The 14,506-nt window shown below is 47.0% G+C and overlaps 2 protein-coding genes across 3 annotated transcripts in view; one reads left to right on the top strand and one right to left on the bottom strand.

The window, feature by feature from the left end:
* GLDC (glycine decarboxylase) overlaps positions 1-13,659 on the bottom strand; it is a 109,585-nt gene extending 95,926 nt beyond the window's left edge. Inside the window, exons 1-2 of one of the 2 annotated variants that reach the window (XM_003846098.6) lie at positions 13,174-13,659; positions 12,543-12,621 (exon numbers count right to left, since the gene is read on the bottom strand). In XM_003846098.6, coding sequence (XP_003846146.2) covers positions 12,543-12,621; positions 13,174-13,428 — 334 coding nt within the window. In that variant the 5' untranslated portion in view covers positions 13,429-13,659. The remainder of the gene's footprint in view (positions 1-12,542; positions 12,622-13,173) is intronic. The other variant, XM_055092174.2, reaches the window with a different exon arrangement.
* Positions 3,169-7,554, top strand: LOC106635097 (large ribosomal subunit protein uL23). The gene is given in 2 exon segments (XM_024930129.4): positions 3,169-7,138; positions 7,140-7,554. Coding segments are annotated over 2 exon segments (498 nt in total). The 5' UTR covers positions 3,169-7,006; the 3' UTR covers positions 7,506-7,554.
* Positions 13,660-14,506: the final 847 nt, after the last annotated feature.

Raw genomic sequence — 14,506 nt, 5'->3', positions numbered from 1 at the left:
AAAATTCACCTAAACTTTCACGTATGGCTAGCCCAGGAACTCACCCATCACAGACTCATGATGATGAATCAATGCATAAATTGTTCTCACATTTGGTTCAACTACATCCCAAAATGTGTGAGCCTCAGAGAAACATTTATCAGTGGAAACCTGCAGCTATTAAGAAAGTTGTATAAAATAATGCAGTGTCTACAATAATTTCAGACTTCCCAAAATTTTATTTCTTCATTGTTCAGTCAGTTAGTATGTTGATGATACAGGCATTGAGAATTCTTACTAAAATTCTCAGTTTGCATTTTTGTATGAATACTCTGGACTTACAAAAAGTAAAGCAAACTTGAGTCAAAATGAGATCAAAGTTATCCATACATCGTACAACTGAGACTTGTTTAAGCAAGGCACAGTGCTATTTGATGGAGTGGGGAAGAGGACATGAAGAATAGAAGTCACAACACAGATTCGCCCACAGCGACTCACATCCCTATTCTCTAGCACCCTCCCCGGTGCAGCCCGGGCCCTCACTCCCAGCCTCCTGATGCGGGTCACTGAGCTTGCAGGCAGAATGTGGGTGGGGCTGCCCCACCTCTCTCTCAACCTCACTGAGCTGACTAGTGGACCTTGAAGTCCTCCCCTCGGCTGAACTCAGTCACCACATTTCTCTGTTCCTGCTTCCAAGTCACTGACTGATGGTGGGGTGGAGGACACTCAAACAGGCCTTACAAATTCCCGCTATTCAATCTCAGCAGACCCTCCCTGCAGGCCGATTGAGGGTCCTCGCCACCCAGATGCTCTCAGCACACCCTATCTGCAGACCGATCAAGGGTCCTCGCCACCCAGATTGTCTCAGCAGACCCTGCCTGCAGGCCAATTAAGGGTTCTAGCCACCCAGATGCTCTCAGCAGACCCTCCCTGCAGGCCGATCGAGGGTCCTCGCCACCCAGATGCTCTCAGCAGACCCTGTCTGCAGGCTGATCAAGGGTCCTCGCCACCCAGATGCACACAATAGCTCTTCTGAAATTCACTTTTCCCTAGTACTCAGTCTCAGCCTTCCTGTCTCTCATGCAGAGAGATCGTCAGAAATGCAGCCCCTCAACTCCTCCCACCTCGGAGGATCCTTATGTCTTTATGCAGACTTTCTTCCCTCTTCTGCCTAAGAAAGGTTGAGAATACGACACAGGGGTCCATAACTCCCTGACTGAAAATATATCCTCCTGCCTCTGATGACTTCATCTCAGACTGCCCTGCCTCTCTCCTTCTGCATGTTTTATTTCCTTATATCCTGACTTTTCTTTCTTCCCCACACTCCATCCCTGGGAAATTTCACTAATTCTCATGAATTTGTTCGGAAAACTCACTAAATCTGCAACTCCATCTCTTCTCTCTCTGGATCTCTAGACTCTACTTTGCAACTTTTGCTTCAACTTTTCCAAATGCATATTCCACGAATACCTCAAACCCAATTCTGCTCAAGCAAGACCCAATCTCTTCTTCCACTTCTCCCTGTTCCCCCTCTGTTAATCAATGACATCAACATCACTACCCCATCTAGAAACTGACTGACAGCCTCATCTCCTGCCTCTCTGGATCAACCACCACGTCTGTACAAAAACCATGCTTCTGGCCAGGCACAGTGGCTCACAACTATAATCCCAGCACTTGGAAGGCCGAGGAGGGTGGATCACCTGAGGTCAGGAGCTCGAGACCAGCCTGGCCAACACAGCAAAACTCCATCTCTACTAAAAATACAAAAATGAGCTAGGCGTGTAATCCCAGCTACTTGGGAGGCTGAGGCAGGAGAATGGTGTTTTTTTTTTTTTTTTTTGAGACGGAGTCTCACTCTGTCGCCTAGGCTGGAGTCCAGTGGCACAATCTCAGCTCACTGGAAGCTGTGCCTTCCGGGTTCACGCCATTCTCCTGCCTCAGCCTCCCGAGTAGCTGGGACTACAGGCGCCCGCCACCACGCCCGGCTAATTTTTTTGTATTTTTAGTAGAGATGGGGTTTCACCGTGTTAGCCAGGATGGTCTCGATCTCCTGATCTTGTGATCCACCCGCCTCAGCCTCCCAAAGTGCTGGGATTACAGGTGTGAGCCACCACGCCCGGCAGAGGCCGGAGAATCTTGAATCTGGGAGGTGGAGGCTGTGGTAAGCCAGGATTGCACCACTGTACTCCAGCCTGGGCAACAGAGTAAGACTCTGTCTCAAAAAGAGAAAAACAAACAAACCCAAAACCATGAGTCTCATGCCTCTAATTCCAGCACTTTGAGAGGCCAAGGCAGGCAGGTTGCTTGAGCTTGGAGTTCAAGACCAGCCTGGGCAACATGGCGAAACTCCATCTCTACAAAAAATACAAAATTTAGCCGGGCATGGTAGCTCACGCCAGCAGTCCCAGCTACTAGGGAGGCTGAGGAGGGAGGATCGCTTGAGCCTGGGAGGCAGAGGTTGCAGTGAACTGAGATCGCACCACCGCACTTGAGCCTAGGTGACATAACCAGACCGTGTCTCAAAAAAACAAACAAACAAACAAACAAAACCCCGCCATGCTTCTCCTGGGCTGCCCGAAGCCAGTGACTAAGCTCTGCCGGAAAACTAATGCAGACTTATTCATTCTCTGGAGATATAAGACTCCTCCCATGGGCAGCTGTAGCTCCAGGACTCCATGTGGGCCTGATGGAAACGCTCTTAGATCTGTTCTGTACTGTAAGACTCTTCCTACCCAGTCTTCATTCTGCTTCTCTCCCCTTCCACCAAAGTTAGACCTGCAATAGTTTGGAGGCTCCCCTTCCCTCTCCCGCTTCTCCCCCTCCCTCTCCTCTGATCTCAGAGGCACTCTGCAAAACACAGGATCAATCCTTCCACTTCCCTCTATAGTAACTTTTCCTGTCTACCCATCACTTAGAGGGGGGAAAATAAATCCCTTTTGGCTCTGAGCCCTCCATATTGTGGCCCCATACCTTGTTTTTCATGTCCCTCTGCAATCTAACATTCTAACCACATGGTCTATTCACCATCCCTCAAATAACCACGTATTTCCACACTTCCATGCCTCTGCTCATGCCATAACTTCAGACGAAGTCTCCATCCTATTTGCAGACCCATCAAACTATTCAATATCTATTTCCTTATAAGTTATAATCTATAGCTGGGGATATCTTTATCATCTTTTACCTCCTGACTTTTGTACACCAAGTGCCTAAAGCAGTATCTTATCTTCTACATCTGACTCTCAATAAGTGCAGAATGGAAGCAGATGGAGGAAGCTGTAGAAGGAGATTTGGCAATAGTACCTTAATAACCCACTGATAACAAAGGTGATAGCAAACACCAATCCAAAAACCAAAAGCTGAGCAGTCTAGGGCACTTTATGTATGGGCAAATGGTCCTATGTACCATTATAGCCCTCAAGAATAGCCCTATATTTATAATACAGTATAATTGATTTCAGTTTGATAGCACTGAATATGTTTTGAGGTTAGAGTGAGTTATAGTCATACCGCTGCACTCTAGTCTGGGTGACAGCGCAAGACCCTGTCTCTAAATAATAATAATAATAGGATCTGGGTGTGGTGGCTCACACTTATAACCCCAGCATGTTGGCACACCAAAATGAGAGAATCATTTAAGCCCAGAAGCTTGAGACCAGCCTGGGCAACATATTGAGACCCCCATGTCTACAAAAAAATTAAAAAAATTAGCCAGGTGCGGTGGTCCTCCTTGTGGTCTAAGCTACTTGGAAGGCTGAGGTGACAGGATTGCCTGAGCCGGGGAGGTCGAGGTTGCACAGAGCTGTGATCATTCCACTGTAGTCAAGCCTGGCTGACATAGCAAGATACTGTCTCAAATAAAATAAATAAAATTAAATAAAAATAAAATGTTTTAAAATAAAAATGATAATAATGAACAGATGTTATACTACAGTTGTCTAAACCCCTAGAATGTGCAACACCAAGACTGAATCCTAACGTAAACAATCTTCACTTTGGGTGAGGCCAGGCGCAGGGGCTCACCTATAATCCCAGCATTATGGGAGGCCAAGGTGGGTAGATCATCTGAGGTCAGGAGTTCAAGACCAGCCTGGCTAACATGGTGAAACCCCCGTCTCTACTAAAAATACAAAAATTAGCCAGGCGTGGTAGTTCATGCCTGTAGTCTCGCCTACTCAGGAAGCTGAGGCAGGAGAATCGCTTGAACCCAGGAGGCGGAGGTTGCAGTGATCTGAGATCGTGCCACTGTACTCCAGCCTGGGTGACATAGTGAGACTCCATCTCAAAAAAAAAAAAAAAAAACACTTTGGGTGATAATGATGCATTAATGTAGGTTCAATTGTAGCAAATGCTCTGGTAGGCAATGCTGATAATGGGAGACTCTATGCTTGTGTGGAGGCAGTGGGTTTAATGGGAAATCTTTGTAGCTTTCACTCAGTTTTGCCATGAACCTAAAACTGCTCTAAAAAATAAAGTTGGTCGGGCAAGGTGGCTCACGCCTATGATCCTAGTATTTTGGGAGGCAGAGTCGGAAGGATTTCTTCCTGAGCCCAGGAATTCGAGACCAGCATGGGCAACACAGTAAGATTGTCTCTAGAAAAAATACAAAAATTAGCCGGGCATGGTGGCATGTGCCTGTAGTCCCAGCTGCTCAGGAGGCTGAAGTGCGAGATCACTTGAACCCAGGAGGTCGAGGCTGCAGTGAGCTGTAATCACACCACTGCACTCCAGCCTGGGCAACAGAGTGAGACCCCATCTCAAAAATAAAATTAAAAAACCCAAAATAGGCCGGGCGCAGTGGCTCACGACTGTAATCCCAGCACTTTGGGAGGCTGAGGCGGGCAGATCACTTGAGGTCAGGAGTTCAAGACCAGCCTGACCAACACGGTGAAAGCCCATCTCAACTAAAAATACAAAAATTAGCTGGCTGTGGTGGTGGGCGCCTGTAATCCCAGCTACTCGGGAGGCTGAGGCAGAAGAATTGCTTGAACCCAGGAGGCGGAGGTTGCAGTGAGCCGAGATCGTGCCATTGCTCTCCAGCCTGGGTGACAGAGCAGAACTGGTTTTCTTTGTTTTTTTTTTTTAAAAAAAGTCCGGGCACAATGGCTCACGCCTGTAATCCCAGCAGTTTGGAAAATCCCAGCACTTTGGAAGGCCGAGGCAGGCGGATCACTTGAGGTCAGGAGTTCGAAACCAGCCTGGCCAACATGGTGAAACCCCGTCTCTACTAAAATATACAAAAATTAGACAGGCGTGGTGGCAGGTGACTTAATACCAGCTACCTGGGAGGCAGAGGCAGGAGAATCATTTGAACCCCGGAGGCAGAGGTTGCAGTGAGCTGAGAATCGAGCCATTGCACTCAAACCTGGGGGATAAGAGCGAGACTTCTCTCAAAAAAAAAAAAAAAAAGATACTTTATCAAGATTGAGGGTTTTTAAATTTTGTTTTGTCTTGTTTTTTGAGATGAAGTCACAGCCAGCTAATTTTTGTATTTTTAGTAGAGACAGGGTTTTGCCACGTTGCCCAGGCTGATGCTGAACTCCTGGCCTCAAGTGATCCATCCGCCTCAGCCTCCCAAAGTGCTAGGATTACAGGCATGAGCCACTGTGCCCAGCCAAGACTGAGATTTCTAGTTTGGGATTCTAATTTTAATAAGAAAGGAAAAACTGATCATAATTTATTTTAGGACTCAACACATTAAAAATTTTTTTTTACTTTTTTTTTTTTTAAAGAGACAGGATGTTGCCCAGGCTGGTCTTGAACTACTCGGCTCAAGCAATCCACCCACCTTAACCTCCCAAAGTGCTGAGTTTACAGGTGTCAGCCTGTAATCTCATCACTTTTAAAACAAATATTTTCACCCCTCCACTTTTACCATGATATACTTCGACATTTATCTGAATATCCCCCAAATAATTGATAGCATAATTATTTAAGATTCCATCAGGGATGATCCTGCAACAATATTCAAGTGCTTGCCGAATTATGTCTTGCACATTGCATTTTTCCATTTCCTTTTTCTCAGTGAAGGTACTGCCTTTGCTTGAGTTTTTGTTTGTTTGTTTATTTGTTGTTTGTTGTTGTTTTTTTTTTGAGACAGAGTCTCACTGTCGCCCAGGCTGGAGTGCAATGGCGCGACTTAGCTCACTGCAACCTCCACCTCCCGGGTTCAAGCAATTCTTCTGCCTCGGCCTCAGCGTCCCAAGTAGCTGGGATTACAGGCATGCGCCACCACGCCCAGGTAATTTCTGTATTTTCAGTAGAGACGGGGATTCACCATGTTGGTCAGGCTGGTCTTGAACTCCGGACCTCAGATGATCCACCCGCCTCGCCCTCCCAAAGTGCTGGGATTATAGGCGTGAGTCACTGCTCCCAGCTTCATCTTTGCTTCTTTACATTGAGAAGATATATTCCAACTCTTAACTCTGTCTTTCCATCCCATTTCACATCATTTCTGAACGCTCATTACATTTTACCCACAGCTTTCATGGCACCTAGAACTTTTTAAGTGTCTGTCTGATCTATTTATATTAAGAAGGTAAGATGTAAGCCCCTTGGAGATAGTGACTATGTTTATTCAAATGTATATCCTCACTGGGCACGATGGCTCCCGCCTATAATCCCAGCACTTTGGGAGGCCAAGGCAGGCAGATCACGAGGTCAGGAGTTTGAGACCAGCCTGACCAACATAGTGAAACCCCGTCTCTACTAAAAATATAAAAATTAGCTGGGCATGGTGGTGCGTGCCTGTAGTCTCAGCTACTCGGGAGGCTCAGGCAGGAGAATCGCTTGAACCCAGGAGGCAGAGGTTGTGGTGAGCCAAGACTGTGCCACTGCACTCTAGCCTGGGCAACAGAGCGAGACTCTGTCTCAGAAAAAAAAAAAAAGTATATCCTCAGAGTGTCTTTCAATAGTAGTCAGTAAACATTTAACAATTAGGCAACAAGGTGACAGTCCAATCTGCCTATTGAGAATTAATGACAAAAACAGAGCTTTTTCACAAGATGGCGCCGAAAGCGGATTAATGACAAAAACAGAGCTTTTTCACAAGATGGCGCCGAAAGCGAAAAAGGAAGCTCCTGCCCCTCCTAAAGCCGAAGCCAAAGCGAAGGCTTTAAAGGCCAAGAAGGCAGTGTTGAAAGGTGTCCACAGCCACAAAAAAAAAGAAGATCCGCACATCACCCACCTTCCGGCGGTCCAAGACCCTGCGACTCCAGAGACAGCCCAAATATCCTCGGAAGAGCGCCCCCAGGAGAAACAAGCTTGACCACTATGCTATCATCAAGTTTACGCTGACCAATGAGTCTGCCATGAAGAAGATGGAAGACAACAACACACTTGTGTTCATTGTGGATGTTAAAGTCAACAAGCACCAGATTAAACAGGCTGTGAAGAAGCTCTATGACATTGATGTGGCCAAGGGCAACACCCTGATTCGGCCTGATGGAGAGAAGAAGGTATATGTTCGACTGGCTCCTGATTATGATGCTTTGGATGTTGCCAACAAAATTGGGATCATCTAAACTGAGTCCAGCTGCCTAATTCTAAATATATATATATCTTTTCACCATAAAAAAATATATATATGTGTATATATATATATATATGTGTATATATATATATGTGTATATATATATATATATATATATGGACAAAACAGATTCTGCTGTGAGGGACTACATATACAAATAGACAATTACCAGACCATATTTAAAAATAGAACTGTCACCCACACCTGTCCAGGAAACTAACCCGCTTACTTAGAATAAACAATCAAGGAAGCCAGCCTGCTACAAGTTAGACTTACAGAGAAAGCCAGATTGCTATCTCTAGTGACAATCCAGGAAACCGAACAACAACTTCCCTAACAATTGGCCCCAAATGGCCAGAACTTGATTAATAACTGATAGCTTCCCTAATTTTTGTCCCACTTCCAACATAGGACCAACCAGGCTAAGCCAAACATGTACCCATAACCAATCACATCAGTTGCCCGACTTCTAGTAAATCCTCAGACAGCTTCCCTTGTAAACAACCTCCAATCAGAACATACCTAAAGGCTTCCCTTTTTTCCACAATAAAGCTTTCCTCTCCTCTGTCAAAATGCAAGTCTGACTCCCTTGCTACAGCAAGCTCATTACAGCCTTTGTTTCTCTCATTTAGCTAATCTTTACTGTTACAGTCATTTAATGGAAATTTATTGGAATCATCCTAAAGAAGAAATAATAATTCCTATAAGCTGGGAATTGAATGAGTCGGGAATGGCCAAAGGAAAGCCTTGTCACAGACTGCGGGGCCTACAGGCAGGACCTGGCAATGGGCATCATCTGGCTAAAGACAAGTCGTGGCCTCGGCCTGGGGAACAGCTGCCATGGCCTAGTTGCCCCTGGGGTCAGTTCAGGAGAGCGCGCAACCCAACTAGGGTGACAAAGCCAACACCTGCAGCTGCATTACACAATGCTCCCTCCCTCCGCTCACTGCCCTCCATTAACCATTTAGTAGAAATCACTCTGGAACATTCAGCTGGCACAAGTCCATCATTCTGACAACTCATCTCCTCAGTTCTAGTTGAATAATGTGAACATTGGAGGGTTTAGTTTCTCCTCTCTCTTCCACAAGCAATGTGCAATTTTGTGTAAACTTTAATCCCTGCAGTTTATCTACGATTAGTTCAGTCTAGTTCAGTCTAGTTGCCTTGAGATGAATTCACTGAAAAGACTACACAGCGAGGCATACCATAGCTAAAAGTAACTGGCTTTGGTCATAAAATAATTTTTAACTTTGAATTAATTATAAAATGAATACCTACACTGCAGAAAATTCCAAAACTGCAAAGTAATTAAAGGAAAGCTAAAACCACTAATAAGGGCACCATTCAGAGAAATCAGTGTTGCCAGTGACACATATCCTTCTAGTCCTTTTGTTGTTGTTGAGTGCGTGTGGATGGGGAATGCAGGATTCACTTGAACAGGACAGGATTTTGAACTGAATAGCTTTGCTTGTTTCTCTGAATAATAACTTACTTAGCAGCCAGTTCATGACCAAAGTATTTTTTCAAGGCACTTTCTGAATTGTCCAAGAAGAGGGGGAGCATCCTTAGTGACTGATGAACCACCCGTCCTCCCCTGGTTCTGTCCGGCCATTCTGTCCTATACATGTTAATCCCACTACCTCCAGCAGCCTCCCCCAGATTTATCTAGCAGAGCATCACTGCTCATTCTTCAGTATTGCACTTCCGTGACCCCTTCTCTTGCCCTAGCAGCAGGCCTGAATGTTCCCACGTCTGTGCTGCCAGGAAGCTGCTGCGTTTCCGCTGGAGCAGTTGGCATATGGCAGGGTGATTCTAGTGCAACTGGGTTTGTGCACATCTGTAAACTGGATATTCCAGGTGATTCAGGACAGAAGTTTTCCACTTTGTACACCCACGACCTTGCAAAGGACAAAATGAAGAGAGAGCAAAGTAGTGGATGGAGTGTGGACAGTGGAGCTGGGCTGCCTGGGTTTGAATTCTGCCTCCACCACTTACCAGCTATGACCTTGGGCAAGTCATGCATCATCTGAATATCATGGTTTCTTCATTTTTAAAACAGAAGTATTAATGGTATTTTCCTCATAGGGTTGTAATATACATTAATACACGAAAGCACGTTAAAGAGTGTCCAGTACATGGTAAGCACTACATAAATGTCTGAGATTACTGAGTTATGTGTAATAAGTAACCCAAGTATTTCCAAACTGATCACAATCTTTACTCTGCAATGAGGACATTTAACACTCCTATAACTAGCTCTCACTACAGTTTTCTCTGTACATGGCAAACAAATATTTAATCCAGAATTCCTTTCTGACTACACTAGAACACAGGCATTCACATGAAACCAAGTTTGAGTAATGGTGCTCCACTATTAAATGGAAATGCTACTACCAGAGCTTACATGCACCAATTTGCTCTCCCCACCTGGAGAGTATTCATTCACCATGACACGTGCACACCTCAGAGTCAAAATTCATCCTTTGCAGGTGCATCCTCCTCCACTCTCCCAACACCCCCAGCTCACTATTCCAAGAAACAAGCTTTGTTGGAGAACTGGTCCATTTCAGGGAATGGGGGGACTTCTGATTGTGCAATATTTTCTGTGTGAATCATCCCAAACTAGATGGAACAAGCTCAAAATGTCACAGAAGCTGCTAGGTTTAAAATTTATCTGGCATGGGCATGGTGTCTCATGCCTGTAATCCCAGCACTTTGGGAGGCTAAGGTGGGTGGATCACCTGAGGTCAGGAGTTCAAGACCAGCCTGGCCAACATGGAGAAACCCCATCTCTACTAAAAATACAAAAAATTAGCCGGGCATGGTGGTGCACGTCTGTAATCCCAGCTACTCAGGAGGCTGAGGCAGGAGAATGGCTTGAACTGGGGAGGCAGAGGTTGTAGTGAGTAGAGATCATGCCACTGCACTCCAGCCTGGGGAACAGAACAAGAATCCATTTCAAAAATAAAAATAAAAAATAAAAAAATTAAGTTTATATTCAAGTTGCAAATTACTTTTCAGGAGCACACTTCCACAGTGAAGAATCAGAATCCCTTAATGTTCAAATTATTCAGCTGGAACCAAGAACTAAACTAAAAAAGGTTACACAACTTTGCCATGTTTCCCAGGCTCTAATGCTCTGAAAAGAACACTTTATTTTAGAGTATATATATTATAAAAATAGCTAACCTAAACATTCCCTGACTTTGAAAGTCTCAGGAAGGGATTCACTTGTTCAAATATTCACCTAAAATACCCTGCTTTAAAGATACACAACTCTTCACTCTTCACACATCAAATGAATTAGGATTCTGATTTTCTTTTCTTTTCTTCCTTTCTTTTTTTTTTTTTAGACAGGGTCTCACTCTGTTACTCAGGCGGAAGTGCAGTGGAGCCATCTTGGCTCGCTGCAACCTCCACTGCCCAGCTCAAGTGTTTCTGCCACATTAGCCTCCGGAGTAGCTGGGACTACAGGCGCACACCACCAAACCCGGCTAATTTTTGTATTTTTTGTAGAGATGGGGTCTCGCCATATTGCCCAAGCTGGTCTCAAACTGCTGGCCTCGAGCGATCCACCTGCCTAGACCTCCCAAAATGCTGAGATTATAGGCATTTGCCACCGTGCCCAGCCAGGATTCTGATTTTCTAAAATGGAAATAGATAAGGCTTCCCTCCAACCATCCCTAAATCTCAATTAGTTCAATTCAGCAAAACATGCAGGTTTTCAACAACGATCAGATTTGAAACCAACAAAGGCAGCAGCCCTCAGCATAGCCTGAGCAGCCAACCTGAAGCAGATAGGCTCCATACCTCAAATGTCCACCTTCAAACAAAATAAAGCTTGCCATCTGCACACTAGATCCTTTCTATCATAGCAACAAAATAAAACAGCTGCTCTCTCTCCATTTGACTCTAGAAGAAAAAGAGATAAGTATCTCCATGATTGAAAGTGAGATAACCAGATGAGTTTTTTTTAAGAGCTCAGCCAGTGCCCTTGACTTATGGATTGTCCCCCCACCCCATAGAAGTCAAATACCCACATAGAAATACCCCTGAAAAGCAATCTTGGACCATTAAAAATATTTTAAACCTAAAATAAAATTCTAAGAAAGTCTATGAGTAAACTGACCTTTCTTAAACAAATGTAAATCTTATTTGTGTGTTTTTCTACAAAAACCATTCGGGGTAGGGCACAGTGACTCGTGCCTGTAATCCCAGCATTTTGGGAGGCCGAGGCAGACGGATTGCCTGAGGTCAGGAGTTCGACACCAGCCTGGCCAACATGAAGAAACCCTGTCTCTAATAAAAATATAAAAATGAGCCTGGTGTGGTGGTGCGCCCCCGTAATCCCAGCTAGTCAAGAGGCTGAGGCAGGAGAATTGCTTGAACCAGGGAGGCGGAGGTTGCAGTGAGCCGAGATCAAGCCACAGCACTCCAGCCTGGGCGACAGAGACTCTGTCTCAAAAAAAAAAAAAAAAAAAAAGAAAAGAAAAACCATTCGGACTCGAAAAGTACTGGTGTCTTTCAGTTGGTAAATAATAAAATTTGGACGTGAGGTAAGAAAACAATTGGAAAATACTGCGATCTAAAGAAGCGTGGGGGAGGGAGGCGAGATGTCTGGTCACTTCCCCAGTTGCACGACCTTAGGCAATTCCTAGATCCTTTGAGTCTATCCGGGTCTGCGCAGGTAATGACACCTCTCAACCCAAAGTATGAGAGCACCCTGGCCGGTGAGAGGGTGCCTGGGAAGTGGGGAATCTGCTACAAAACGCAGGGGAAGCTCGCGGGGGCCCTAGGATAAAGACCAAGAACCGCACAACATCGACTCTCTCCTAATACAAAACTGTCTGCTCCGAGAACCAAATATCCCACCTTCCCGCGGCTCCGGAGGTACCCGCCACTGTTTTATTTTAATCCACACATTCCCAGTCCTGAGCAATCCTAACCCCAGAGCTCGATTTTCAGGGAACCACAAAAGACAAATAGGCCAGAATAATCTAAGTCCAAGGGAGCCCTCCCGGCCACTTACAAACAGGGTCTTCCATTTTCAAGGGTCTTTTCAAACGGATGTTGGCAGGGACCGTCTTCTCGATCAATTCATCAATGCTCTAAAATTAAAACGCAAGGCAGAGGAAAGTGCCTCTGAGTTAAAAGAGTCACCTCTGTGTTTTGCGACTACAAAGCCTTGTGGGAACCTCATTTAAATCGCCTAATTAGGGTTCTTTTTAAAAGAAAAGGAAAACTCTGAGCAAGCCAGAATGATTTGGAGGAAAGAAAATCGTGAAGTGGGGTGGAGACTCCGCCACTCGGGGTTGGATTTCAGTTGCAACCGGAGCTAACCGGTATGCCCACTCTTAATCAGGGGGTCTTCCTCCTCTTGCAAAGTCTGGGTCCATCCACAGGGCCACTTGGGCTGCGGGCGGTTTAAAAATGTACACTTTTGAGGCACGAAGACTGGGTGCAGCAGAAAGTAAGCAGTTAAGAAGTAAGAAGGCAAGAGGACCAAAGGCACGAATTTGCTTCCACGCCACGGCCCGGGACCCAGGGTGCGGGGACCACGCGGAGCGCAGCAGAGCTCAGGGTAGGAGCCGGGAGGCCGCGCAGGCAGAACCCGGGCAGGGCGGAGGGGAGGCCGCGGAGGGCCGGGTGGAGGTCCTTACCGCCAGCCCCAAGGTCTGCAGCATCTGTCTCTGGTCTTTGTCCCCAGGGCCGATGTGCCTCCGAGCGAAGTCGTCGTGTCTGGGCAGAAGGCGCTCCAGGAGGCGCGAGGCCCCAGCCGCGGCGCTGTCCCCGCCGCCACTGCTGCTGTCCCGGCCCCGCGGCGCCCAGCACGGCCCCGATCCCCCAGCCAGGCGGCGGCCGCCCCCGACCCCGCGGCCCAGGCGCAGCCCCCACGCCCTGGCACAGGACTGCATGGCCGCGGCCACCGTCCCCTGCCCCGGCCCGCAAGGGTCAGCCGCGCTCTTGGCCCCTCTCCTGGCCTCGGTCCCCCGGGTGGCGGCTGCGCCCGGCCTGGAGCCCCTTTCGCTGGACAGTCGGCCGGACAGATGGATGGACGCTCGCGGGCAATGAATGGGCGCTGCGCTCAACCAAGACACTCGCGCAAAGTTGTGGCTCCACCCAAGGCACCTGCTCCGCACACTTTAAGCGGCGCCCTGGAGGCGGGAGGTGGGTTGGGGCCAGGAAGCCCTTGGCCAATGAAAGTAGACAGAGGGGGAGGGGGCGGAACAGTTCCCGCCCCCGCCCCCTCTTCCTAGCCTCTTCCCAGCCCTTCCGTAGAGTCCCGCTTCCCCTGGACCGGAGGCTGCCATCTCCAGTCCTACCCACTCCGACGCTGGCTGGTGCCGGGGGCCGGGACACTCCGTACGCCGCCCGCCAGGGTGTGGAGCCGCACTGGGGCAAGATCAGGTGGGACAGCCCAAAGACTCCGGGCCAAGTTCCTGGGGGACTCGGCGGAGATGGAAGATGATTCTCGAAGCTCTCCATTTCCTTAATTTTTGAGGTATCTTTCCCTGTCACATTTCATCTCAGGGAAATTAATATGGGCAGATGGCGGTTCTTTTATCTTTGCGGGAGCGTGATAAAGTTACTCAGCCTCTCAGAGCTTCAGTTTTCTCATCTCAACAGAGCTGGATGGGATTTTAAAAAGAGATTATATGTACATGGAAAGCACTTGAACAGTAGATTTGAACACCCTCTCTATATTTCTTTTCTTTCTTCTTCCTTCTTTCTCCTCCTTCTCCTCCTCCTCCTCCTCCTTCTTCTCACTCTCTCTCTTTCTCTCTTCCCCCCCACCACATGTAACGCTATGGCTCACGCCTGTAATCGCAACACTTTCGGAAACCGACGCGGTAGGATAGCTTGAGCCCAGGAGTTCGAGACCAGCTTGGGCAACATTGTGAAACCCTGTCTCTACAAAAAATACAAAAATTAGTGGGGCGTGGTTGCGTGCTTCTGAAGTCCCAGCTACTCTGGAGGCTGAGGTGGGAGGAT

The sequence above is a fragment of the Pan paniscus genome, chromosome 11 (assembly GCF_029289425.2).
Source record: "Pan paniscus chromosome 11, NHGRI_mPanPan1-v2.0_pri, whole genome shotgun sequence".
NCBI classification, from domain to species: Eukaryota; Metazoa; Chordata; class Mammalia; order Primates; family Hominidae; genus Pan; species Pan paniscus.
The sequence above is the reverse complement of the archived record's forward strand: the minus strand, read 5'-3'. Positions and strand labels throughout refer to the sequence as shown.